Source organism: Molossus molossus, unplaced genomic scaffold (genome assembly GCF_014108415.1).
Source record: "Molossus molossus isolate mMolMol1 unplaced genomic scaffold, mMolMol1.p scaffold_m16_p_6, whole genome shotgun sequence".
Taxonomy (NCBI): Eukaryota; Metazoa; Chordata; class Mammalia; order Chiroptera; family Molossidae; genus Molossus; species Molossus molossus.
Window position 1 is genome coordinate 2,299,744 of NW_023425399.1, and position 26,597 is coordinate 2,326,340.

General features: G+C 35.7%; 1 protein-coding gene across 1 annotated transcript in view; it reads left to right on the top strand.

Moving 5' to 3' along the window:
- SYCP2 (synaptonemal complex protein 2) overlaps window positions 1-22,747 on the top strand; it is a 56,300-nt gene extending 33,553 nt beyond the window's left edge. Inside the window, exons 22-41 of the mRNA XM_036244645.1 lie at window positions 2,427-2,554; window positions 3,319-3,355; window positions 5,793-5,863; window positions 5,951-6,008; window positions 6,571-6,626; window positions 7,562-7,619; window positions 8,070-8,241; window positions 10,735-10,772; window positions 11,445-11,615; window positions 13,362-13,563; window positions 14,594-14,796; window positions 18,917-19,004; window positions 19,273-19,416; window positions 19,883-19,995; window positions 20,763-20,857; window positions 20,943-21,042; window positions 21,361-21,419; window positions 21,549-21,627; window positions 21,722-21,778; window positions 22,664-22,747. Of these exons, the coding sequence (XP_036100538.1) occupies window positions 2,427-2,554; window positions 3,319-3,355; window positions 5,793-5,863; window positions 5,951-6,008; window positions 6,571-6,626; window positions 7,562-7,619; window positions 8,070-8,241; window positions 10,735-10,772; window positions 11,445-11,615; window positions 13,362-13,563; window positions 14,594-14,796; window positions 18,917-19,004; window positions 19,273-19,416; window positions 19,883-19,995; window positions 20,763-20,857; window positions 20,943-21,042; window positions 21,361-21,419; window positions 21,549-21,627; window positions 21,722-21,778; window positions 22,664-22,747 (2,013 nt within the window). The remainder of the gene's footprint in view (window positions 1-2,426; window positions 2,555-3,318; window positions 3,356-5,792; window positions 5,864-5,950; window positions 6,009-6,570; window positions 6,627-7,561; window positions 7,620-8,069; window positions 8,242-10,734; window positions 10,773-11,444; window positions 11,616-13,361; window positions 13,564-14,593; window positions 14,797-18,916; window positions 19,005-19,272; window positions 19,417-19,882; window positions 19,996-20,762; window positions 20,858-20,942; window positions 21,043-21,360; window positions 21,420-21,548; window positions 21,628-21,721; window positions 21,779-22,663) is intronic.
- Window positions 22,748-26,597: the final 3,850 nt, after the last annotated feature.

The window sequence follows — 26,597 nt, forward strand, 5'->3', positions numbered from 1 at the left end:
GGGTTCTTAGTGTTTTGGAGTTTAGCAATTGTTACAGGAGCTTAGGTATCTCATTGTTGTTTTAATTTGCAATTCTCTAGTAACATGATGGTGAACATCTTTCCATATTTTCATTGACCATCTATATATCTTCTTCGGTGATTTGTCTATTCAGATCTTTTGCCGATTTTTAAAAATTGGGTTGTTTTCTTATAGTCGAGTTTTAAGGTTTTTGTATAATTTAGATACAAGTCCTTTATTAGATATGTATTTTACCATTATGTTCTCTCAGTCTGTGGCTTGTTTTCATTCTCTAAATAGTGTCTTTCACAGAGCAGAAGTTTTTAATTTTAACTAAGTTCCACTTATCAATTTTCTCTTTCACAGATTGTGCCCTTGGTGTTGTATCTAAAAAGTGACTGCCAAACCCAAGGTCATCTAAATTTTCTCCTATATTATCTTCTAGGGGGGTTTTATAGTTTTTATTTTACATTTAGGTCTGTGATCCATTTTTATTTAATGTAAGGTCTGTGTCTAGATTCATTTTCTTACATTGTGGACGTCCAGTTGTTTCAACACCATTTGTTAAAAAGACTATCCTTTCTCCATTGAATTGCCTCTGCTCCTTTGTCAAAGATCAGGAGACTATATTTATGTGGGCCTATATCTAGGCTCTCTGTTTTATTCCATTATTCTATTGGTTTATTTTTTCACCAACACTACACTATACTGATAACTTTATCCTTTTAGTAAGTCTTAAAATTAGGATAGTGTCAGTTCTCCAACTTTGTTCTTCTTCAACATTGTGTTGGCTATTCTAGGCCCCTTGCTTCTCCATGTAAATTTTAGAATCATATTGTTGATACCCCAAAAATACCTTTCTGGGATTTTGATTGGAATTACATTGAATCCATAAATCAAATTGGAAAGAACAGACATCTTGACAATATTGAGCCTCTCTATTTATTTGGATTTTTTTTTTATTTTTCATCAGAGTCATGTACTTTTCCTCATATAGATCTTGTGTATGTTTTATTATATTTATACTTGATTCCATTTTGGGGGGTGATAATGTAAATGGAATGTAATTTCAAATTCCAATTGCTTGTTACTGATGTAAGAAAGTGATTGGCTTTTATTATTACCTTGTGTCCTTTCACCATGCTGCAATTGCTTTTTAGTTTCAGAAATATTTTCATTGACTCTTTGAGATTTTATGCATAGACAATGATGTCATTTGTGAACAAAGTTTTATTTCTTCCTTCCCAATCTGTGTACCATTTATTTCCTTTGCTTGTCTTGCTGCCTTAGCTAGGACTTCCAGTATGATGCTGAACAGGAGTGGTGAGAGCAGACATCCATCCTCTCCTTGTTTCTGATCTTAGTGGGAAAGTTTCTAGTTTCTCTCCATTAAGTATGATGTTGCTATCTTTTCTTTTTGTAGATGATCTCTATCAAGTAGAGGGTGTTTCCCTGCATCCCTGGGTTTCTGAGAGTTATCATGAATGGATATTGGATTTAGTCAAAATTTAGTTTTTTTGTGCATCTATTGATGTGATCATGATTTTCTTCTTTAACCTATTAATATGATGGATTACATTAATTTATTTTCAAAAGTTGAATCAGCCTTGTTTACCAGAAATAAATCCCACTTGCTTGTGGTAGATAATTCTTTTTATACATTATTGGATTCGATTTGTTACTGTTTTATTGAGGACTTTTACATCTATGTCCATGAGGTGATTCTGGCTTCATAGAATGAGTTGGGAAGTGTCCCCTATGCTTCTGTTTCCTGGGGGATTGTGGAAAATTGGTGTACTTCTTAAATGTGTGAAAGAACTCACCGACAAACCCATCTGGGCCTGGTGCTTTCTGTCATGGAAGGTAGAACCATTGATTCAGCAGACACAGGCCTAGTCCGATAATTCCTCTGTGGACTTTGGTAGAATTTCAAGGAATTGGTCCATCATTTACTCTAGGTTATCAAATTTATGAGCATAGAGTTGTTTATAGTATGTATTTATTTTCCTTTTAATGTCCACGTAATCAGTAGTGATAGCCTCTTTCATTTTTTATATTAGTCTTTCATATCTTTTTTTTTCTTAGTAAACCTGACTAGAGGCTTGTCCATTTTATTGATCTTTTCAAAGAACCAGCTTTTAGTTTCCTTTAGTTTTTTATTTGATTTTTTGTTTCTCTACAGATAGAAACGTTTAAAAGGTAGTATTTACAGAGCACTCCGCAAAGTTCTTTCTACAGTTAAAAGACTTAACCTCACTCATTTTAATGCCTACCAAAGCCCAAACTTATCAAATAACTTCTCTAACCACCGTTTGTTTCTCTTTGAGGTTTATACATGGAACCAGATTTTTCTTAAAATTATTTCAGCCCTTATTTTCACTTGAAGGTTAACTTACAGTTTTTAAGTAACTTATAAATCATTCCAGAGAGAAAAGTCAGAAGGGAACACATTTACTGATGCTGCAGAATCCTTGATAAACCAAATTAATAAGAGATACAAACTAAAGGATGATAGACGGTCTTCAAGAAAACTAAATGAGTCTTTGATCAACAGGTATGTTAAGTTTTAGATATGAATATTTTTCTGACAGATACAACTAAATTGTTTTACACTGTTTTAAGGTCAGTTTTTCAACATGTTAAAATAATGTAACTTTCCAGTAGAAAACATGGTTACTTATTTACTTTTTAAAATACTAGCTGTTAAAATTAGAACTAAATTTGAAATTAGACATTCTAGTATCTGATTGTATTTTATAAAGTATGAAAAACAACATATTATACAGTGTACCATTTCAGAAATCTTTTAAGATACAAAGATTTTTATTGAGCCTAGTGATAAGTAAAATGAAGTGTGCTTTAAATATATTGCTTAATGAAATATGAAATTTAAATTAGCTAAAATGAGTTTCATATAGTAAATGTGTATTCCTTGTTTGTAATCTTTCTGAAGGTTCGTTCTTTTCTTATTACAAAATGTATTTTTATAGGCTGCCGTCGGGTCAGTTCACGTTTACATTCATTCCCGTCTTATTGTATGGCATGAAAATTACTCTCATGGCAGAATCATTTCATTGAAATTACTTGGCACCTCCTGCTGCTATATGAATGATTTAGCTTAGAATTAAATGTTGTTGCTATTTACTGTGAGTAAATAGGATGAGATGAGACTAGTGCTGTCACACGTCAGTTATTTATAGCATACTGAAGGGAGACTTAGGGTCCAGATAGATTTGACCTTATATAAAATGCCTGTTATGAAAAACATTCTGCTGATATTTAATTGCTTTCTTAATTTTGACAAAACCTTTTTTATAGTGGTTTTTCAAACAAATCTGATCTACAGCTCAGCAAGGTAAGTTTCATGTATTTACACCAAATATATAGAGAGAATCAAACTGTAGTATTTAATTGTAAACACTAAAATAGAATAGTGGTAGGATGGAATTAATGTTCTCAGCATATTGATAAATGGATTAAACAACTGTCTCCTTTAGTGGCAAGTACTCAGAAGCCCTCTAATCTGACTTTCCAAAGAGAATGCTTCTTTTACATGAGTGTGATATTTTTACTTTTTGCTTCATGATTCAGTATATCTTTATCTGTTCTTTTCCTTTTTCTAGTTAATCCTATCTCTCCTGACAATTAGATTCTTCCTAAGTCCCTATTGTTGTTAAAAATGTTTATTATTCTTCCAGACTTAAAATATCAATTATCTTTGATTTATTCCTCACAATTACTTTCTTTCTCTACTTAATTCCAAGTTTTGAGGTTTACCTTTTGTAAGTTTCTTTTGAATCTTCCCTCTCCTGCCTATTCCAGCTCCTGTTTTTTTTAGTTTGAGTTCTAAATTTCTAATCCCTGGATTATTACAATAGCCTTTATGTAAGCCCTATTGCTGCTACTATTTCTTTGTGCCAGTTCATTCGATGCAGCTTTCTTTCTAAATCGCAAGCCTCGATCCTGTCATTCTCTTGTTCAGAACCTTCCTCTGATCCCTGTCACTTACTGACTTAAGTGTGGAGACAGTCTGGCTCCCTGGTCCCTTTCAGTGCTGGTCTCGTCTCCTAGTATGTTTTCCTAGGCATGTTTTGTGTAGCTGAAACATCACTTGAGATTCCCTCAAGTGTTTTCTCTTTTTCTTCCGCCTTTGGAAAGAACTTGGAACTGACTTAGCAGGCTCTCACCTTCTTTTCTGAACATCAAAACTTTATTCGTCTTCGCAAGATTTACTTCAGAGTCTGCCTTCTTTATAAAAACTTTCCAAGGTGCCTGACTCGGAATCCACATGGGCAAGAATTCTAAATCTGCACAATAATTTTTGTAACTTTTTTGGTATTTTCTTCACTATTGCAGTTTTTTGGTTTTTTTATTCCTCACCCGAGGATATTTTTCTAGTTATTGTCAGATAGGGAGGGGGGGAGGGAGGGAGGGAGAGAAACATCAATGTGATAGAGCCACATCAACTGGTTGCCTCCTGCACAACCTGCAACTGAGGTACATGCCCTTGACCGGAATCAAACCCACAACTCATTGATCTGCGGGCCGACACTCTAACCGCTGAGCCAAACCAGCCAGGGCTGCAGTTCTTTTTTTTTCTTTTTTAAAATCTCTTCTGGCCTTGGCTGGTTTGGCGCATCAGTTAGAGCATCAGCCCCGAAGACCAAAGGGTCGCAGGTTTGATCCCAGACCCCAGTCGGGGTGCATGCAGGCAGCAACTAATCAATGTGTCTCTCTCACATTGATGATTCTCTCTCTCTCCTCCACTCTTATCTAAAAATCAGTGGGAAAGTATCCTTGGGTGAGAATTAACCAAAAACAAAGACACAAACAAAAAACTCTTCTTTTACCAGAGTATGACTGTTAAGAATCATTTTTGTACTATCTATAACACCTTTTTGTATCCTCTTTAATTTCTTCATATCTTCTGTAATATCTAACACACACTAGCATGCAAAAGATTACATGAGCATTGTTTCTAAACGCTGGTAAAAAATCTAATTGAAAAGGGTAAGTCAGATAAAGTGATCAGAGAAGTAATGTATTGAGGGATACGTTTTTTTGGAATAATGCAAATCTATATAAAGTAGCCAAAAGAAATAAAATTGAATACGTATCACAACTAAAATGAATATTTTAGTTTTGATATTTCTAACTTCCTAGATATTAGATGTGATTATTTCAGATTAGTAAGCAGTCATTTAGTGACATTTGTTTACTTAATTATAAGTGCTTTAATAAAACAATTCTATTAAAATTTTATTTAACAACTTTTCTGCTCTATTTTTTGATGAGGTTGAATATATTTTGAGCAGCAGGCTATAGAAATAATCTCACACATATTTTTTTCCCTAATAGCCCTTGTTGATTGATGCAATTTTGAGTGTTTTAAGTGAGGTTTTACATAAACCTTAGCCTCTCCCAAAGTTTTCTATTTAGGAATTTAAAGCAAATGTGTATTAAAACAGTGGGTTTTTTTTGTGTGTATGCGAGAGATTGTAGAATCACTAAAATTCAGCTTTTAAAATACCACTGAGGTCATTTTACCTATGTACCATATGTTCTTATATTTTGTATTTGACTTTTATGTGTTTAGTTAATACTGAAGTCTTCAGTATTTTTATGTATGTATATTTAATATTTTCATTTAATTCACATTAAGGAAACTTACAAATATAAAATTTGTATTTGTGGAAAACAATAATATATGAAAATTTAATTGCATATGTTATTTGCCAAGTATAGCAATATACAAGTTTGAATAGTTTTATGTAAACTTCTTTTGTATTTAGGAAAAGGGTCAGAAAAAAACCTATAGACAACTAAAGACTACTTTTGTTAATGTTTCTTCTGAACACCCATTGTAAGTAATTTTTCATAAATTTTATAATTTCTTTCATATTCAAAGTTTATTATATAATGGAGTTAATATTTCTCTTCATTTTTACAGGAATGATGTTTACAATTTTAATGTGAATGGAGCTGATGAGCCTGTTATAAAACTTGGAGTAAGCTAGAAATCGGAAGTTATTTTGTATTTATCATGCAGTTATTAGAGTGTATTATTTCTGTCCTCTTATAGTGCTTTAAAACATATATTCTATTTATTTTTATTGAATTTATTGGAGTAACATTGGTTAATAGCATGAATTTCAGATGTACAACTTTGTAATACAGCATCTGTATACTCCATTGTGTGCCTGCTACCCAAAGTTTAGTCTCCTCGTCCCATACATTTAAAATATTTTAAAATGTATTTAGTACCAACCTAGATATATTTAGTTTCCTTTCTAATCCTTTGCGTTGAAGTAGAGAAAAATGAGTAGTCGGGACATGGAGGGACTCAGACTACTTCACCAAGAACAGTACTTTTCTATAGAGACAGCAACTTAAAGTTTTTACAATTGTTTTAAAATTTTGAAACAGCTACTCTTTATTTTATTTTTAGTATATTTTACTAAGCTTAATTTTATTGTCCCATCTTATAATTATATGAAGTGATAGAAACTAGATTTTATGTTTATTTTGACACTAAGAAAAAAAAATTTTTAATGCTTATTCACAATATAGATCCAGGAATTTCAAGCTACAGCTAGAGAAGCCTGTGTGGATAATTCAATAAAATCGTAAGTGCTTTATTATAATTAGTTGGAGCAGATTAAAATACACTTCTCTTAATTGTCCTTTTTCTTAAATATTTCTTCCTAGTTTATCTGAGAGTTTTTACTATATGAAAAGAGTGAATAAAAATGCTACTGTCCTGATTATTCTAATAATTATCTTATTATTTCAGCATTTATAGTTGACCCTTAAACAACACAGGGATTAGGAGCACCAACCCCTGTGTAGTTAAATTTGGGTATAACTTTTTACTCCCCCAAAACTTAATTACTAATATCTTACTGTTGACCCAGAAGCCTTACTGATAATATAAACAGTTGATAAACACGTATTATATGCGGTATTCTTACAATAAAGTAAGCTAGAGAAAAGAAAATCAAGAGAGAAAATTCATTTTTACTATTTATTAAAAATAATCTGTGTGTAAATGAACCTGCGCAGTTCAAACCTGTGTTTTTTAAACAACTGTACTTCTGAATTTAATAATGCAGAGTCTATGCACTTTTAATATTAGTCGTAATCTTACATGATAAAGCTAACTTAGTACTTTCATCTAACCTTGTAATTTTATTTTTTAAATCCTCACTTAAGGATATTTTTCCATTTATCTTCAGAGAGAGAGACATCAATTAGTTGCCTTCCGCAAGACCCTGACCAGGGCTGGGAACTGAGCCCAACTGGGGTACATGCCCTTTACCGGAATCGAACCTGAGAACTCTTTGGTCCAAGACCCTACGCACTAACTGCTGAGCCAAACCGGCCAGGGCCTACCCTTATAATTTTATAACTAACAGGTCAGAGGAAAAGTCACTTGGCCAGAATTATATGCTGAATTAGTAAAGAGTAAGGCTGAAAATCCAGGTCTAACTGTTCAGTGTGTGCTACCTTAAGAAAACAAGTATTTAAAGTTAATTAAAATTAATGCATATTTTTGTTTAAGGGTTGGTTTAAGGAATCATGATGAACTTGAACCTTCTCTCAAAACAAAAGATAAAAGAGTAAGTTATAATATCCTAATGTGTCTATTAAAACCAATTATTTCTTTTAATAATTTTTCAATACCAAAGATTATCACAGAACTGGAAAACAAATAATTGGATTTTCCTCAGAAATTATCCATGTTCCCGTTATGACTTTTCTTAGTCTCTGAGCTACTGTGATCATCTAGTAATAGATGTGACATTAGTTCTTTTCTTTGATAGTAATAGGTTAATGTCTCTATGGAAATAAGCTGATGTGACTTTTAATTAACAACGACACAAACAACAAAATACAAATCTTGATCTGGATTTCCAAGTGACTTCTTGGATAGGTCCTTACTGCTAGGTAGATTAGTATGCTAAAAACATGAGAAGTTACTTTTTCGGTTTTTTTGAGGGGCTTAACTTACTTTGCATGATATAAGACACATTTCTTAATCCATTACAAGGATTCTTTTTCTTTCATAGATTGTAACAAGTCATAAAAATAAAAAACTCTTTAGTGATTCTGACACAGACTACAGAGGTGATGATGGCACGACCGACATTAGCTGGCTAAGAGAGCCAAAATCAAAACCGCAGCTAATAGAATACAGCAGAAATAAAAGTGTGAAGAAGAAAAAGAAAAGTGGGAAACCAAGTAAGAAATCAGTTTCTAGAGAAATGTTGCAAATGATTTTACTATTTCAACTATAAAATGCTTTGTTGGTTGCTAAGTATATTTTTGTATGTGGATAGTATTTTTAATTACATAATCCTTATAACAGAAAAGAGTGAAAGCAAATACACAAACACTACAGTGGCTTTGCTTTGTGTTATTTTTGGTAATACGGTTATATTTAAATTTCTTCTTTAAAACTGGATCTTAGGGACACAAAATATTATTTACCATAATCATTGGTTCATGACATACTCTCATCATTTGTCTATTCTTGGCCTACTGTTATCAGTTATTAGATATTTATTGTAAATAATGTATTAAGTACTCATGAACTGAAAACCCTAAACAAAATCAAAGCTTGGACAACATCCCCATTCTCTGCCACACCTAACACACATACTTTTAAAGAATTGATATAGATGCAGTAACAATACTGAAAGGAAAGCAATTTTCTTGCAGAAATATTTTTGCCTACATCTTTCATAAAGTGCACATGGCTTTTGCTTTCTCTAGCAAAGCTCTTGAAATAGTTGGATAAGAGTTTGAGATATGGGCTAGACATAATGACCATTTTCATTGCTTAACATCAATTTCAATGTTTACTAAAACACAAAGGTTTTATATGTTCCTTTTTTTGGTTAATCCTCACCCAAGGATATATTTTTCCATTGATTTTTAGAGTGAAAGGGAGGGAGTGGGAGAGAGATAAACATTGATGTGAGAAGGTACATCGATTAGTTGCCTCCTCACAACCCCAACCTGGGCCAGGGACCAAACCTGCAACCCAGATAGGTGTCCTTGACTGGTAATCGAACCCGTGACCCTTCGGTCCTTGGGTCAATGCTCTAACCACTGAGCCAAACAAGCCAGGGCTATATTCCATTTTTAGTAGAAGACAACATAACTCTGAGCTGTTAATTTTATATTTATTTTAAGGGAATCAGTGTATGGGCTGACACTGTAACCACCGAGTCATACCATCCTGGGCTGTCCTTCAATTCTAAATGATAGCTTTGCTGGGTAGAGTAATCTTGGTTGTAGGTCCTTGTTCTTTATCACTTTGAATATTTCTTACCAATCCCTTCTGGCCTGCAAAGTTTCTGTAGAGAAATCAGCTGACAGTCTTATGGGTAACTGCTTTTCTCTTGTTGCTTTTAAGATTCTTTATCTTTAACCTTTTGCATTTTAATTATGCTATGTCTTGGTGTGGACTTCTTTAGATTCATCTTGTTAAGGATTCTCTGAGCTTCCTGGATTTATATGTCCATTTTCTTCACCAGATTAGGGGTGTTTTCTGTCATTTTTTCCAAATAGGTTTTCAATTTCTTGTTCTCTCTTTCCTTCTATGATGTGAATGTTGGTACGCTTGAAGTTGTCCCAGGAGCTCCTTATACTATCTTCATCTTTTTTGATCCTATTTTCTGGGAATCAGCTTTTATTGTGTGCAGGAGGCAGCCAATTGATGTTGATGTTTCTCTCTCAAATTTTTTTTAAGTATGAAGTAGCCTAGTATGCTCAGGGGGTGCAGCATTGTGGTAATTAGAACGTAGATCAGACTTGTGGTAAAATGTTGTAAGATGTGGCTAGATCTAGTCCAGTTGAGTAGACTGTAAGCATTCGAGAAACATAAGATTCATATGCTCTTGGGAAGATGTACAAATAAAGACATAACAAATGAAAAGATTAGAGATCTTGGGGAGACATGAAAGTCTAGAATCCTATAATCAGCAAATACTTTTAAAGTTGAACTTCTGAGTGAACTGTTTTGTTTAAATGGCCGAAGGACAACAAGTCAAGATTGGGGGAATCTTTCTTCCAGAACTTCATTGCTTCCTTTGCTTGGATAATCCCACTTCTAGGCTTCAGAGAATAGTTAGGAAGTTGAAATTATGCTTGAAAGGCATAAAGGGGAATAGGGACTAACGCCACTCTCAAGGATGTGGATAAATCTTAGAAACATAAGTGAAAAATAAAGCAAGTCATAGAATATTACATATGACATGATTTTGTTCTATAAAGTTCATTATATTGTTTAGGGATACATATCTCTGAATTAAGATTTTATTTCAGATCAAGTGAATGAGAAACAAAGATTTCAGGATAGTGATTACCTTTCAGCAGAAGAGATATGGAGGCTCGCTTAAGTAGATTCAACATTATTGACCATCTAGTTCCTAAATTGAATGGTAGCATTATGGGCGTTTAATGTTACATATTCTCTTATATGTTTTAAAAGTTTTATTACTATGAAATAAAAGAGAAGGGAAATTGGTCATTCATATATCAAATACTGTATAGTTAAAGTTATCAATGTCAATCTGGCCTCATAACTTGAAATTTAAAGTTTGAATGAGTTTAAATAAATATGTATTCCTATTTTCTATTTTAACTTATATGCAGAAATACTCTAATGAGTTTTAATGCCACTTTTTCTCCATTTGATGAAATTAACCTTATTTTCTTGAATTGCAGGACCATCTTTGGAAAGGGAACAACCAAGGTCTAAAATGGTAAAAGTCGGAAGTCTGTATTCAAACATCCCTTTAAAATCATTTTTCTCCTTGTCATGAAAAAAGTTAATTTATCATCTCATAATTTTATCCTTATCAGTTTATTATTTCAGTCTTTGTACCCTTACCCCTACCTTCTGCCTTTTTTAAACATGCTAGCCTGTTTTTTTCTGCAGTGATAGATATTTTTGATATCTCTTTAAGTTAGGTGATATAAATCAGGCCCCTCAAACCTTTAATGACAGGGATAAAAAGATAATAGAGAAGATACTTGGAATGGAAATATAAAATCCAGTCTTTTTAAAAATATATAACTGGAAGTTTCTGCTGCTTAATCTTCGGCCCCTCCCCTTTGGCAACCATCAGTTTGTTCTCTGTATCTGTGAGTTGGTTTCTGTTTTATTTTTTGAGATTCCACATATAATTGAAATCACACAGTATTTGTTTTTCTCTGCCTGGCTTTATTTAACATGATACTCTCCAGGTTTATCCATGTTGTTGCAAATGGCAAGATTTTTTTTTCTATGGCTAAGTAATATTCTGATATATTCTAGTCTTTTTTAAAAACATTAATCAGGAATCCTTTTATTTCTAGAAATATTTTATAGCAAATAACTTGTATTTCCTGTAATTCAAATATTGATATAATATTCAGGAATTTTTCTCCCAAAGACACCCAAGAAAAACATCACCAAAAAGGTAGATGAGACCATTCCAGATGGGAGAACCAGACTTCCACGGAGAGCAGCAAACACCAAAAAAAATTATAAAGATCTCTCAAATTCAGAATCAGAATGTGAACAAGAAGGTTCACAATCATTGAAAGAAAAATTGCTAGTAAAGGTAAATAGAAACCATTCAGATTAATAAATTCTAACAATCTTTTAAAACACTGAACAGAGAAGATATTTTTGTAAAAATGTCAAATGTACTTGTTCACTTCTTTTTAAGATTTAACCCGCTATATGAGAAAACTTATATAATTCTAAAAATTGATCCTTAGGCAATATGTTTGTAATAAGTTGGTATTAGTGTTACAAAACAGATGTTTGACTTTAGTAGAATCATAACTTTAAGATACTATCCTTGAATTAGAGAAGTACTTGATCTTTCCAAAAGAATGCTTCAAGAAGTACAGACTGTTAGGAAACTGGATCTTTCTCTTGATTGAAATTAAAAATACTGGATCTGAAGTTCTTCTCATACACTGTTCCATCTGTCCGTCCCTGACTTCTTCCTTCAGTCTCATAACGTTACATCCCTACCTACCTGTGCTTGAAAGCTTTTTTAACAATGTTTTAAAAAATAGTGTTTCTACTATGCCAGATACTATCTTAAGTGCAGACAGTCCTCAACTTACATGGTTCAACTCCACAGTGTCCGACTACAGTGGTGCAAAAGCAGTGCACATTCAGTGGGGACCGTTCTTCAGGTTTGGATTTCGATCTCTTCCCAGGCTAGCACCCTGTGGGGTGGTGCCCTTCTCTGACGTGGCCAGGGGCAGCGAGCTGCAGCACCTACCTAGTCAGGCACATGGTCCACTGCCAGGGTCAACAACCAGCACTTCAGGACACTGTGTTGCCAGCGTGTTTTGGATATTGTGTTCTGAGCACAGTTAAGGTAGATGAGACTAATGAAGTTCAGCAGGTTAGATGTAGTAAATGCATTTGTGACTTAACCATATTTTCAACTTACAATGCGTTTACCAGGACGTACCCCATTGTAAACTGTATATACTTTATAGATTTGACTTCTTAAAATCTCATAAGTACTATAGGTGATTAGTCCTATTATTGACCTCTCATTTTACAAATGAGAAAATTGAGGCACAGAGAGATGAAGGAACTTGCCAAGGCCCGCACAGCTAGGAAGTGGTAAAACAAAGGTTTGAAGTCAAGAATCTGGCACTAAAGGCAGGTCTCTGGCCATTACACTGTTCTCATTTTAAATCATTAAACCTTCATATTCCCTTATCATCTCTTACCTGGAAGACATTAGGACTTTGTAACTTATCTCCATGCTTTCTCTCACTGTTTACGTTAATTTACTATACACATACTCAGGTGAGTCTTCCCAGGCCACCCTCTCATCCCTCTTCAGAGAAACACCCTGAGTGTCTATCTCCATGTAATCAGACATTCAGAGCATCAAAACCTTTCCAAGCTTTTTCCCCTCCTCCTCAGTGTATCCCCAGAGCTGTGACAGTCAGAATACCTGTGACTTCCAGATGAGACCTGTACTTCTCTAGTCCATTTGTCAGCGGGCCTTCACCCCTCAGTATGCCTGCTCTCGCCACCCTCCTGTCCAGACTCCTGAGCTGTGGGGCCCAGGGACTCTCCCTGCTTTCCCTGACCTAAATATAATCTCCTTTGACCTTATTTTATTGGTCTCTCTTAGGATATTTGTCATAGTATATGTATTATATTTCTTGTGAATTTGTCTCATGTCTTTAAAGGTATTAAAGTCTCACTGCTCATGTGCAACCCCTGCTATGCTCATATGTAGTAATATAAGACATGTATTAAATATTGCAATGTCATTTAAATTACTTGTATTCGAGTATAATTTGCAAGTTATCAATACATTTAGGAGGAGAATATCCATTCCAGAAGCAAAACCATGAAGCTGCCAAAGAAACAGCAGAATACCTTCTCTGTGGCGACACAAAAGAATATATCAAAAGAATGGGCAAGCTCATCTCTACTAAAAAATAGTACTATAAGAGATAATAGCCTTGACTTATCTCCTGTATCTTTATCTGGGAGTCCATCATCTATAGAAGTCATGAGATGTCAGTATTTCTTTTCTCTTTAGTTGAATATTTAATACTTTTTATTATAACTAATTACATGAATATATAATTTGAAGACTAACTTTGAGGTGTGTATTAAGAATATAGGTAGTTATTTTTATTTCTAAACCAGTTAATGCTCAGAACTTGATCTTTGCTAAGCGTAAGTAGACTTGGGAACAGTATTACTATGACACTGAAGTTGTTCATGTTTGCCCTTTTTATGTTTGTAGTTTCTTTAAAGGATGTTTTAAAGCATTTCTAAGTGTTTCTAATTGCAGTTAAAATTCAATACTTACATCAGTTAACATACATAAAGTGACTATTTTGTTCTTTTCTAGAATATTTTCATACGCTGGTAACACATCTCAGATAAGCACATACTCAGAAGATACACATGCCCTCATTTGATCTGAAAACTGTCTGAGAACTCATTCATATTAAGATTTCAGCCATGAATTTCCTCATCTATATATGAAGGATTGAGACCAAATGATTTCCCAAGCCTTTCCAACCATAAAATTATATGACTTTAATATATAACAGTCTTGATGTCAAAATACTCAGGTTGCTCCTTTTAGTGCATTGTATATATACTATAGATAATTTTTTTTTTTTTAATCCTCACCCGAGGACATTTTTTCATTTTTTGTTCAGATAGAGCGGGAGGGGAAGGAAGAAAGGGGGGGGGGGGAGAGAAACATCGACATGAAAGGGACACATCGAGTGGTTGCCACTTGCACGACCCAACCAGGGTCGGGGACAAACTGCAACCGAGGTACGTGCCCTTAGCGGGAACCGAACCTGGGTCTCTCTGGACCGCAGGCCAGTGCTCTAACTGCTGAGCCAAACCGTTCTTATGGCTACAATTACATTTAAAATGAAGCCATTTAATATTTTCTTAATATTTTAAACATTATTAGGTTTTGATAAATTATGTAGTCTCTTAGAATTTAAATTAACTGTGCTATTCTAAAACAGACATCAATAACACCTGCCGTCTTTATTTGTGTTTTGTGAGGCAATACAGGGACAGAGAAAACAACAGAAAGGGATTTTACTCAGGATCATGACTGTGTAACAAAATCCATATCACCTGCAAAAACTTCATCACCTGACTCCTCCAACGGTAAATATGGAGTTGGAGGTCCAATAACGTCACTGAAAAACGGTGAGAAAAATTTACTATGTGCAAGAGAAAGTTGCTCACCAATTCCACAGTCATTCTCTTCGGTAAGATTCTATGTTTTTCCTTAATTAGACACACATTGCTTATGTACTTAGCTTTAGCTTTTGCGTCTGGTCTAGGAGAGAGAAGGAACCTCCTGGTAAGTAAAATAAGCTCGGTGAACCTCACAGACCGATTATAGCTGCTGTGCAGGAGGAGGTGGGGTGAGAAGCAGAGTCCTGTGACGGGAGGGGTGGCTTCCAGAGGGCCGCTGCGGGCCGCTGCACACGGACACGACAGCGTTGGCTTTCCAGACGTGAGAGGCTCAGTCCCGCAGCACCGGCGCTTCTTTCCGAGGCCGCGTGGCTGGAGCTCTGCAGCCTTAGGGACCAGATCACCAGCTGACAGAGCAGATTGTTAAGGAGTGCAGTTGAAAACAGTATGGCTGGAGTGTTACTTCAGAGTTTCGTAAGGAACTTGAAAACTAGTAGGTAAGCGGCATGAATATCAACAGATTTAATATAGAGAAAAATTCCTTTTATGTGTTATATGTATCATTTCTTAATAAAACATGTAGGCATGCTCAAAAGTCTTTAAAAGACATTAGCCCTGGCCGGTTTGGCTCAGCGGTTAGAGCGTTGGCCTGTGGTCCAGAGAGACCCGGGTTCGGTTCCCGCTAGGAGCACGTACCTCAGTTGCAGTTTGTCCCTAGCCCTGGTTGGTTATGCAGGTGGCAGCCCACTCGATGTGTCCCTTTCACGTCGATGTTTCTCTCTCTCTCTCTCTTCCTCTCTTCCCCTCCCACTCTATCTGAACAAAAAATGGAAAAATGTCCTTGGGTGAGGATAAAAAAAGACATAAGAAATCGGAATCAGTTATGGGTTAGAGAGAGAGAGATATGTAAAAATGTATTTGGAGTTCTGCCTTTTTTTAAGTTGTGAATACTTTGGTACCAGTTTATACCCCCCCACTCCCCACCTCAACCCTGCCCCCCTTTTTTGCCTGAGTGTTATCCATGGCTCAATTTGGAGAATTTGGAAGCAGTAACAAAGTTATAGAACTGGTCGCCAAGATAAGACAGTTCACAGCAACAATACAGTTGAAAAAGTTTTGTGTCAGACAGAACTGTGTTTAAATCCTGGTTCCCCTATTTGCTGCCTCTAACATTTTACAAGTTGATCCCCTCTACCTCAATTTTCTCACCTGTAAAATGGGGCTGTGAAAAATTAAATAGTCTTATGTAAGCATAATACCTGATACATTGTAAATACTCAAATAATTTATATAGTAAATTCTCTTGATATGTACTAACGAAGATGGGATTAATGATAGTTCAGAACACCTATAGCCAAGTTCCAAAACCTCTACTAAAAACAACCTTGTGTTCTACCACTTTAAACAATGTTTTTATTTCTAGAAGGTTTTAAGTTCCTTTTATTCTGTTTAACCAGTAGTCTTCTTCACAGACCATATTTTTCAAACAAAATCGTTTGTGAAACCTCCATTGTGCCAAACAGATAAAAATGGAGCTATGCTGTTTAGAGCAGGTAGCTCTAACTCTTAGCCTGCTCAGCCTCCCCCCACGCCCACCCCACCCCACCCCACCCAAGGGACCTTTGCAGGGCTCTCGGTCTCTGCAGACCACAGTTTGAAAGTTTCCCACTGAACTTCATCCCACGGTCCTTTATCAGTACTGCTCTATCTGCCTTACTGTCCCGGAATCCTCGATCCCTCCAGTATCCTGTCCTTCAAATCTCAAAACCTAGGTAATCACACCCACTTTCTTTAATGCTACTCTGTGCTAGATGGAATTTTAATTGTTGCACATTTATTGGCTGAACATTCATATGAGAAATTTTGTTTCCCATTTACTGGGTAATCTTAATGAGGTATTGGAAATGTGCTCTATCAATTAGTTGTACCAGCTTACATTACCCTCACCAACAATGCCCATTTCTTTAGTTTTCATTCACAGGCTGTAATCAGATGTTTGTTTTTGCCAACCTGAAGCATGTGAAATGTGTCTCACTTTAATTTGCATTTTCCTGATTAACAGCATCGAGTGTTTTCATATGTTTTTTGGCCATTTTGTGAATTGCCTATTTTTTTTTTTACAAATTTGTAGGAGTTCTTAATATAGCCTGGACATTAATTCTGTATTGATCATATACAATGCAAACATTCTTTTTCCAGTATTTTTCTTGTCTTTCCACTTGATTGAAAATACCCATATGACAAAAAATGTGACGTAATGAAATTTATCAATCTTTTGTGTTGTTCAAGATACCCTTCCTTCAGCTTTTGTCCTAAAACATTTTATTTTCGCCCTGGCCAGTTTGGCTCAGAGGTTAGAGCGTCGACCTGCAGTCCTGAGAGACCCGGGTTCCTTCCCACTAAGGGCGCGTACCTAGGTTGCAGTTTGTCCCCAGCCCTGGTTGGTCATGCGGGTGGCAGCCACTCGATGTGTCCCTTTCACGTGATGTCTCTCTCTCTCTCTCTCTCCCACTCTACCTGAACAAAAAATGGAAAAATGTCCTTGGGTGAAGATAATAAAAGAAAAAAAAAGACATTTTATTTTCTTGTAAAAATGTTAGTTTTGATTTTAACTTTTATGTTTTCAAGCTTTCTCTTTGCATATGGATAGTGAATTAGTGCAACATCCTGGTTGGGACACCACTCCTTTCTCCATCATTTGTAATGCTAATTTGCTCATAGCCGGGGCAACCAGGAAAACAGACTCTGTGCTAGCACTACTACTTGAAAAGTTTCACACTTACAGGGCATTTCACCCCCACACCCCAGTCAACCTGGTCTCACTCTTACATCTAAATTCTTTAGGCCATTTACTTGTCCATATAAATTTTGGAATTAGTTTGCCTAAGGAAATAACTACCTACCATTTCCCAATATTGTTATTGAGCTTTCTCATCCACATATTTCAGTTTTTTATACTTTTTGGCCTTATTTTTAACAAAGTTGTGCCAAAACTTCACCAGAAAGTTATACTACTTGTTAGATTAATTCCAAAGTGTCTTATAGGTTTCCTTTTTATTGTGTTGAAAAAGAAAACTTTAAAAATTGTTTTTTGGGTTTAATTTTTTGCTTTTATATAAATACACTATTGATATTTTATATCTCCCATAACCTTGACAATTCTACCAGAATTACCTGCCTAGATTCTCTTGGGTTTTGAGTATAGAGAATCATAAACTGTTATTCATGATAACTGTGTATTCTGTTCCACTCCTTATATTTTCTGGTCTTTTATTGTTCAGGTGACTAGGACCTCTGCAGCAATGTTAGGTAGATACTGTACTAGCAGGCAGGCTGAGCCATAGTTTTTGGTAGATACTTGTTATCAAGTTAATGTTCTAATTGTCTAAGGGCTTTTCTTTTTAATTTTGAATAGGTGTTGAATTTTTCCAGCAAATGAATTATTCCCTCAAAATTTAAATAGTTTTAATTTTTTTGGTTTCTATATGTCTTCTTCATTCATAGGCCCAGATATAGTTAAGAATAATGCTATTGTGAATAGAAAAAAATGTAAATTCTGTGGTACATAAAAAACACAAATTTGCAAGAGCTATTCAGATGTAAGCAGTTCTTGTTCAGAAAAAAGTTTATGGAAATTGAACCTTGAATTGTATGGAATACAAAGCAAAAAGGAGATATATATTGTACAGCCATCAAAACTTTCCTTAAGCTAAGGTGGTCTGATAAGAATCAGTTATGGCCTTTAATAATTACAATATTTTCAACAACTATTATCCATAAATCTGATGTTTAAAATATGTAGAATAGCCCTGGTGGTTTTGCTCAGCGGTTAGAGCGTTGGCCCGCGGACCAGAGAGACCCGGGTTCGGTTCCCGTTAAGGGCACGTACCTCGGTTGCAGTTTGTCCCCGGCCCTGGTTGGGGTCGTGTGGGTGGCAGCCACTCAGTGTGTCTCTCTCATGTCAATGTTTCTCTTCTCTTCCTCCCTCTTGCTCTGTCTGAAGATAAATGCAAAAAATGTCCTCGGGTGAGGATAAAAAAAATAAAAAAGATGAAAAGAGGGAGGGAAACAATCTGAAAAAGAATTGACAGCTTTTGTAATTAACTGGCTTGAAGGTTTGAGAAAGATGGTCAAAGGTGAGTCCAAGAGTACTTACGGTACTTATTTTTCAATTGTTGATATATATTTTAGGAAAGTCATTCAGCATCTGCATTATCCATGTCTAGTGAAGAAGAGAAAATAAGATCTGACCTGCCTTGTAACTCTGTTCATGTATCAGGTTTGGACTCATAGCCTTACTTTTGTTTTTAAGTTAATTACTGAAATGCTGTGAAATTTCATCTAAAGGAATTATATATTTTAAGTCATACTGAATTATTTCAAGTTAATGTCAAAATGAAAATAAGGAATTAGGTAGAATGTAATGCACAGTTGCCTAAAATTATATACATAATTAAATGAAACGTTTTTTTAATAAAAGCAAGGATATATGTATTAGGTATTTTTACCAAAATTGTAGCACTATTAATTATTTAACTGTTTCTAAGGCCCTACACACCATCTTAGTCGCAAACGAATGTACATAGAAGATATCAATCCTGATGAAGGAGGATTGGAAGAGGAAGGGAGAGCAAACTTGCTTCCCCAAAAACTGTCTAAAACGGAAAATGCAGATCATCACTGTCACAAAAGTAGGTAGATCAGGATGCATATGTCCAAATGCAGCTGTTTGGGAAGATAGTTTCTTTGATCGCAAATGACTCCATCCACAAAACAAATCCTTTGTAAGACAACTTTGGTCAAGTCCAAGAAGGATGCTGCTTTATCACAAATTTACTGATGTGATTGATGCAGGAATGGTCTTTTTTTCGCTTGTCAGTATCCCTCAAGTTTCTATCACTGATGACCTCATACAAGTTGTACTAGAGTGTGAACTTATAATGAAATTAGTTGTTATTAAATACTTGGGTTAATAACATGAAGTAGCTAAAACCAGTTAAAAAATGAATCTAAAAATGTTCTACTTTAATGTTACCATTCCTGCTTTAATATTTATAGAACTTAAAAATAAGATTTTGTTCTCAGCCTCATGACAAGGCTAAATTAAATTAGTAAAAGTGCGTATTTTAACTTTGGCTGATTGCCTTCATTTTTTAGCGTCTGAAAGTACATCTCCGTTATCAACAAATGAGCTTCCTGTTCCCGGGAAGAACGTGGGAACAGAGATTTCAGATGAGCAGTTCAGTTCAGAATCTAAGAAGAAATTTAATGTGAGTTATTTAAATTATACCAAACAATGGGACAATATGCCCCACTTCTACTAGACTATCCACTTGTTTGATCTTTTGGCAACAAAATACCCATTCATGAATTCAACTTTCCTCATGTACTGGTGAAGAATTGGAATGATTCCTAGCTGAAATCCTTTTACCTCATGAGGAAATTTCTCTTCTAAACTCTGGGCATTATCCTTATTCTTTTTTTCTACAGGTCTTCTCGTTGTCCTGCCGTCCTTTTTTAATGGGTTTAACATTTTGACTCTTGTGTGGTTTCTCTTTTTTTTAATCTCAGAGGTGACTGCTAGTGAGGGTACGAAAGGGTGAGCAGCCTCAGTCAGAGAGCCCATTCCACGCTGACCAGTCTCCTTTGTCACTGAGGCTCCGGCCTCCTTTAAACAGAGACGCCCTGACTCAGTCATGTACTGTTACACATCTGTGGCCACATGGGATTATGTTTTTGTGAAAAATGGTAATAAATAATTCTTGCTGTGATTTTAAGGCTATGTTCCTGAAGAGAATTGTAATCACTAGCAGTTAAAAAAATGGTAGAGTGTGGTGCCCTTACAGAAATCATCAGTTACTGATGCAGCCCTTAGTCAGAGCCTTTCTGATGGAGCCAGACGTGCTCTAAGCTTACTCATTAGCACTGCCCTGTGAATCACTGCCTCTGCTGTTCACTTTTCTAACAGGAAAGTGCTTTGTTCTTAATGTAGTCTTTAATGTAGAGTATTATTTTGTAAATAATGAGTGTTTTTCAGATTCGCCACAAACTGATGGATTATTTTACAAAGCAGACTTGGAAAACAGCTCAACAACACCTGAAAACAATGAACCATCATATTCAGGAATACAGGTGTGTAATAAAAATCTCTCCTGAACGCTGTATGTTCTGAGTGCTATCGTTTTTAAAAATTAATCTTATTTTGTGTCTTTAATAGGATCAAAAAACTTGATAAATTCCAGTTCAGCATCATAAAAGAGTTGGAGAATTTTGAAAAAGATTCACAGTCTTTAAAAGATTTAGAGAAGGAATTTGCGGTTTGTGCTTTTAAGATTTTAAAAATAATTTTAAAACCTCATTTTAAAGAGCTACACTCAAGACACCTCTATTGACCTTTCTGCTTTTGGGACCACCACAGCGCTCTTCAGTCTCATGCAAACACCTAAATTACGGATCACAAGGGAGAAACCATGCGGGAGTCTGCTTTTGTTATTTATCTGAAAGTTTATGATATCTGGAATATTCTTAGCATGTAGCCAACTTGTGTATTAGAAAGAATAGAAATATAGTAAATTCTGTCAACTTTGAATATTTAACGATATTAAAGTATAATTCGTTTTTGTATTAAAATTTAGGACTTTGGGGAAAAGACAGTTCAGAAGTTGGGTGCCTATCAAAAAAATGAACAGGAGAGGTTAGTATGACATTTTTATGACTGGAAACTATAAAAGTAGATTTAAAATTTTTTAATTATATATACTATAGTGATTTAATTTGAATTCCTGATAAATACAAATGTAACTGTCATTATTTTAATTGTTAGGCTTCACCTTTTGAAAGCCTCATTGGACAAAAATGTCTTCTACAACACTGATCGGGAAGAAACTATTTGTGTATCTGAGGTATAAATTTTATAATTTTGGTATTGGTTAGTCTGTCTTTTTGCTGTGAAAATTTTATAGTAAATCTCACGGGAGAAATATATTTATTTTACAGATGTGCTCCATGAAAACAAACATGAGAGTCCTGCAAGACAGGCTTCTTAAGGAGATGGTAAATCAGCTATCTAGTTAGGATGACCATGGAAATGACCATGCCTTTATTTCTTCTAATGAGATTTTTTCATAGTTTTTGTTTCTTTTGGATTGAGAGGAAGCAGTTCTAGCTCAGTTGACTTTGTTATTTAAATTAGAATGGGAGTGTATCTATAGTAAAATAACAGGAGCAGTTTAAACAGAGTCCCTACTAAAGGAAAAAAGACAATTTGTCACTTGAACAATTCTCTAGAAGAATGAGTTCTCAAAGAGAAGGGGTGTCAAGACACCCGAAAAGAATTATTGTCCCCTTGGACACCAAGACATTGTTGACAGATTTGGGGATAAAAGGAGGTGACTTTCCAAAGGTCTAGTAGCCCAGCAGCTGGTTCTGGGGCAAGCACAGTTGTGTGGGGTCTAAAGGCACCCCTCCGACTGCAGGCATCTGGAGATTCTGTGGGGCAGGCATTTTCATGCACATTGGTACTCATCTTACATAGGGTAGATTAATGTGTGTGATACATTTTAATAGAGGCCCAGCATGCTGAAATATGAATGAAGATTAGGATGTTTAGCTTGAAGCAGACAAGCTCACTAGAGTGATTCTTGTTGAAATTGTTTCCTAGACTATACTTAGATTTAGTATTTAAAGGAAGAAAATAAACTAAATCTCATTGACTTGGGATTGAAGGTCTTCTCTCAACTGGTTATCCAGTGATGATCCCCAAGCTTTGTAGACATCTAGGAGTAGATCCAGGGAGAGCAGAGGCTGATACATCATACTGTATGGAAGGGGTTGTTTTAAAATGAATCCCTAATAATAGCTTGATTTTTTTTTTTCTATTTTCCTGACACTAATCACTTAAAATATAAGTGAATGTGATTTTCTTTTCCGTGGCCACAGCAAGAAGAGGAGCTGCTCAATGTCCGCAGAGGGCTGTTTTCATTATTCATGGCTTGTGAAGGAAACGTCAACGTGGAGATCTAGCTGTTCTCAAGTTCTCTCCAGTTCCTTTCTGTATGTAACCGAGGGAAGGCCAAAGTAGCCGTACAAGGAAAATACACACCGCCCGGGCAAGAGTGCCCCTGACCTGAAGTCCCCAAGCTTGTCTGTACAATGCCACTCTTTATCGGCTTGTTTTTGTTGTAATATATTTGCATCAGACAGACATTACTGAGTTAACTATACTTAATTACATTTTTATAAAACTAGTTTAAGAAATTAAAATTTATCATCTAAAGAATATTTTAAATAAATACAGTTTGGACTAAACTGTATTACTAAAACTTGTTTACTAGTTCAGAATATTTATAAGTAATAAAAAAATTCAGCCTCACTCAGAGAAGCCTGATTTAAAATGTGGGAGAGTAGATTTATTATTCAGTCATGGCTCCAAGGTGCTACATAGCCTGAAACAATAACTATACTGTCTCTATTTTAATTCTGGGTAGACATCTTAACTCACAGCACCCTGTCTTGACAAGTATTTATTAAGCTTCTATTCATTGTAGTAATTTGCAAGATTATAAAAAGGAGTACATATTTAGTTTGCTGTAATTGCATAGTATATCAATTAAAGTTGAAATAAATGCTATGTCATTTGGATAAATATTAAAATCATTATTTTCCTATTTTACAAACATTCAAACAAAATATCCTTCTCCAATCAGAGGTACAAAGTACAGGACAGTACCAAGCGGCCGCACTCTCGCTTGCCTGATTAGTGGTAGCAGAGTGTATGAATACCGCCAGCATTTAAAGTCATCCGTCAAGTGGCCTGCTTCTTAGTCGGCTAAGATTTATTGATAGGGTAGCAGGGATTCTGTTTCAAGAGATAATGACAACTCTACCACAATACTAACTACTACTCAGGAGTTGCAACTCTGTGTTGCCCTGTGAGGCCTTTAGAACCCTATCTGAACATGTTTACCTCCTCCTTGGCCAGACGGACAAAACTACTAACTCTTACATCACACTTATCCTCACCACACTGTATGTATAATCATCCCAGGTTCCTACTTCCTCCCAGCTCTTTATCCTCCTAGAAGTAATTCCTGATTTCTCTCCCTCTATGTTCTTTCTCATTGTCAAAGAAATAAAATGAACCTTGTTTTTCCTTATTAGTGTCACTTTTATTCCCCAAGAAGCAATTCCTGATTTCTCCTTTTCCTTTGGTCAATGAGGTGATTGACAAGTCCTGCAGACTTGACTACCAGAATATGCCCACATGTGCTTTCTGTCACTACCTTTGTCTGTGTTGACATCCTTTTCCCACACAGAAAATTATTAACAGCCTCCAGCATTCATACTTGCCTTTCCAGAACCCTTTATCCACTTAACAGCTAGACGTGCTTGCTAAATCACAGATCATACCACACCACTCCCTTCCTTAAAGCTCTCCAGTGAGCCCTGGCCGGTTTGGTTCAGCGGCTGGAGCATTGGCCTGCGGACCAGAGTGTCCCGGGTTCAGTTCCCACTAGGGGCACGTACCGCCAAAAAAAAAAAAACTCTCCAGTTATACCCAATGGGTCAAAGAAGTTACAAGGGAAATAAGATATACTTTGGAACAAGTGAAAATGCAACATACCTAAACTTACTCCTTCAGGGAAAGCAGTGCTCAGGGAAATTTATGGCTGGAAAAGGAGGAAAGCTGTCAAATCACTAACCTAACCTTGTACTTTAGGAAAAGAATATCAAGTTATATCCTCAGCTGTCAGAAGGAAGGAAATAATAAATATCAGACCGTTGATTTAAAAAACAGAATAGAAAAACAGAAAATTAATAAAACCAAAAAAGGTGGTTCTTGGGAAAGATCAAGAAAATTGATAAACCATTAGACTGGCGAAGATAAATAGAAGACTAAAATTTCTAAAATCAGAAATGAAAAATGTGGACATTAATACTGACCTAACAGAAATAGAAAAGATAATTCTATGAACAATTTAACACCAACAGAGATTAAATAACTCAGATGAAATGGAACGTTCCCAGTAACTAACTCACGAAGCAGCAGCAAGTGTGGACAGGTCTGTCCCAAGTGAAAGATGAATCAGTGGTCACAAGCCCAAGGAACAGCACCGGCCTTCTCCGGTCTCCCAGAAGCACAAGGGGAAGCATTTCTAACTCCTTGTACGAGGCCAGCATCACTGTAGAGCCCGACCCAGATAAAACACGGCACACACAAAAAAATTACAGACCAGTATCCCTTTTGAATATACATGTAAAAATTACTCGCCTACTGAATTCAGCAGCATAATGAAAAATTTAATGAAGGAGGTACAGGATTTGTACAGCAGGACCTCAGATAACATTGTGTTAAATGGTTCATTTTAATGATGAGAGATGCCTTAGGAACGTAACTCTCGTTGTATCAATTAGCCTGTGGTAAAATTGGTTTTATTATACATCACTTGAAGCTGCAGGACCTTGCGGTGACTTTGAGGACTCACTGTACACCGAAAACTACAAAACATCGTTGAAACGGATTAAAGGAAACCTAAGTCAGTGGAAACACATCCCATGGACACAAATTGCAAGAAGAATATTGTTGAAACAGCAGTATTCTGTGAAGCAAGCTACAGATTTCATGCAATCCCAGTGAAACCCCCCCGAAGGCCTTTTTGCTAAATGAAAAAGCTATTTCTAAAAATCGCATGGCAATGGAAGGGACCCTAGATAGTAAAACAATCTTGAAAGAAGAATAAAGTTGGAGGACTCACACTTTCCAATTTAATACTACAAAGCTAAATTAAAACTGTGGTACCTATAGAAGTACAGACATATTGAGCAATGGGACAGAATTGAGAGACCAAAAATAAACCTATTCACCTGTGGTTAATTGAGTCATCAAAGGTGCCAAGGCCATTTGGTGGGGAAAGAATAGTCTCTTCAACAAACGGTTGTAGGACAGCTGGATGGCCACATGCAGAATAATAGGGTTGGACATCACCTTACACTATATACAAAAATTAACTCCAAAGGGATCAAAAACTTAAAAGTGCTAAATTATAAAACCCTTAGGAAAAAACACAGAAGTAAATCTTAGTGACCTTGGATTTGGTAATGGATTCATAACATAACACCAAAAGTACCAGCAACAGAAAAAAAAAATGAATCAGACTTAAGATTTTAAAAACTTGTGTGCAAAGAATACATTCATAAAAGAAAAAAAACCTACAGAATGGGAGAAAATACTTGCAAATCGTATATCTGATTAGGGTCTTGTACCTAGAACATATAAAGAACTCTTACAACTCAACAAATGACAAGCACCCAAAGGACTTGCATAAACCTCCAGAGAAGCTATGCAAATGGCCAACAAGCACATTAAAACAGACTGGATGGCATCAGTCATTAGGAAAATACAAATCAAAACCATAGTGAGATGCCACTTCACACCCACTAGGATGGCTAGAGTCGAAAAAGGGTTTTGGCTAGACTGTAGGAGTTGCAGCCTAGTGCGTTTCTGGGGGGAATGTCAAGTTAAATGCTGTGCAGCGCTGCTGGCTCCTCGGGGCTAAACACGCAGTTACCGAGCGACTCCACGCAGGGTGTCAACGAGCGTTGGAATTTGGGGCAGATTTGATGTTAAAATTTTGTAAGCTTATTCATAAACAAAATTTAGCTGTTTGAGTTTGTTCAAGTTGAAGTAATTTATTTTTAATATTTTCTATTATTTAAACTTTCTGGAAAAAATTTTAGAGGAGTTAGCCAACTGCCTTGAGAGCCATACAGGAATTGTTTCATTCTTTTGGGCCAAAAGGTAAACTTGAGGCTATCAGGTAGGTACTTGTATAAACATGGTGAATGTAAGGCCTTCTTACCCTGCAGGCCAACA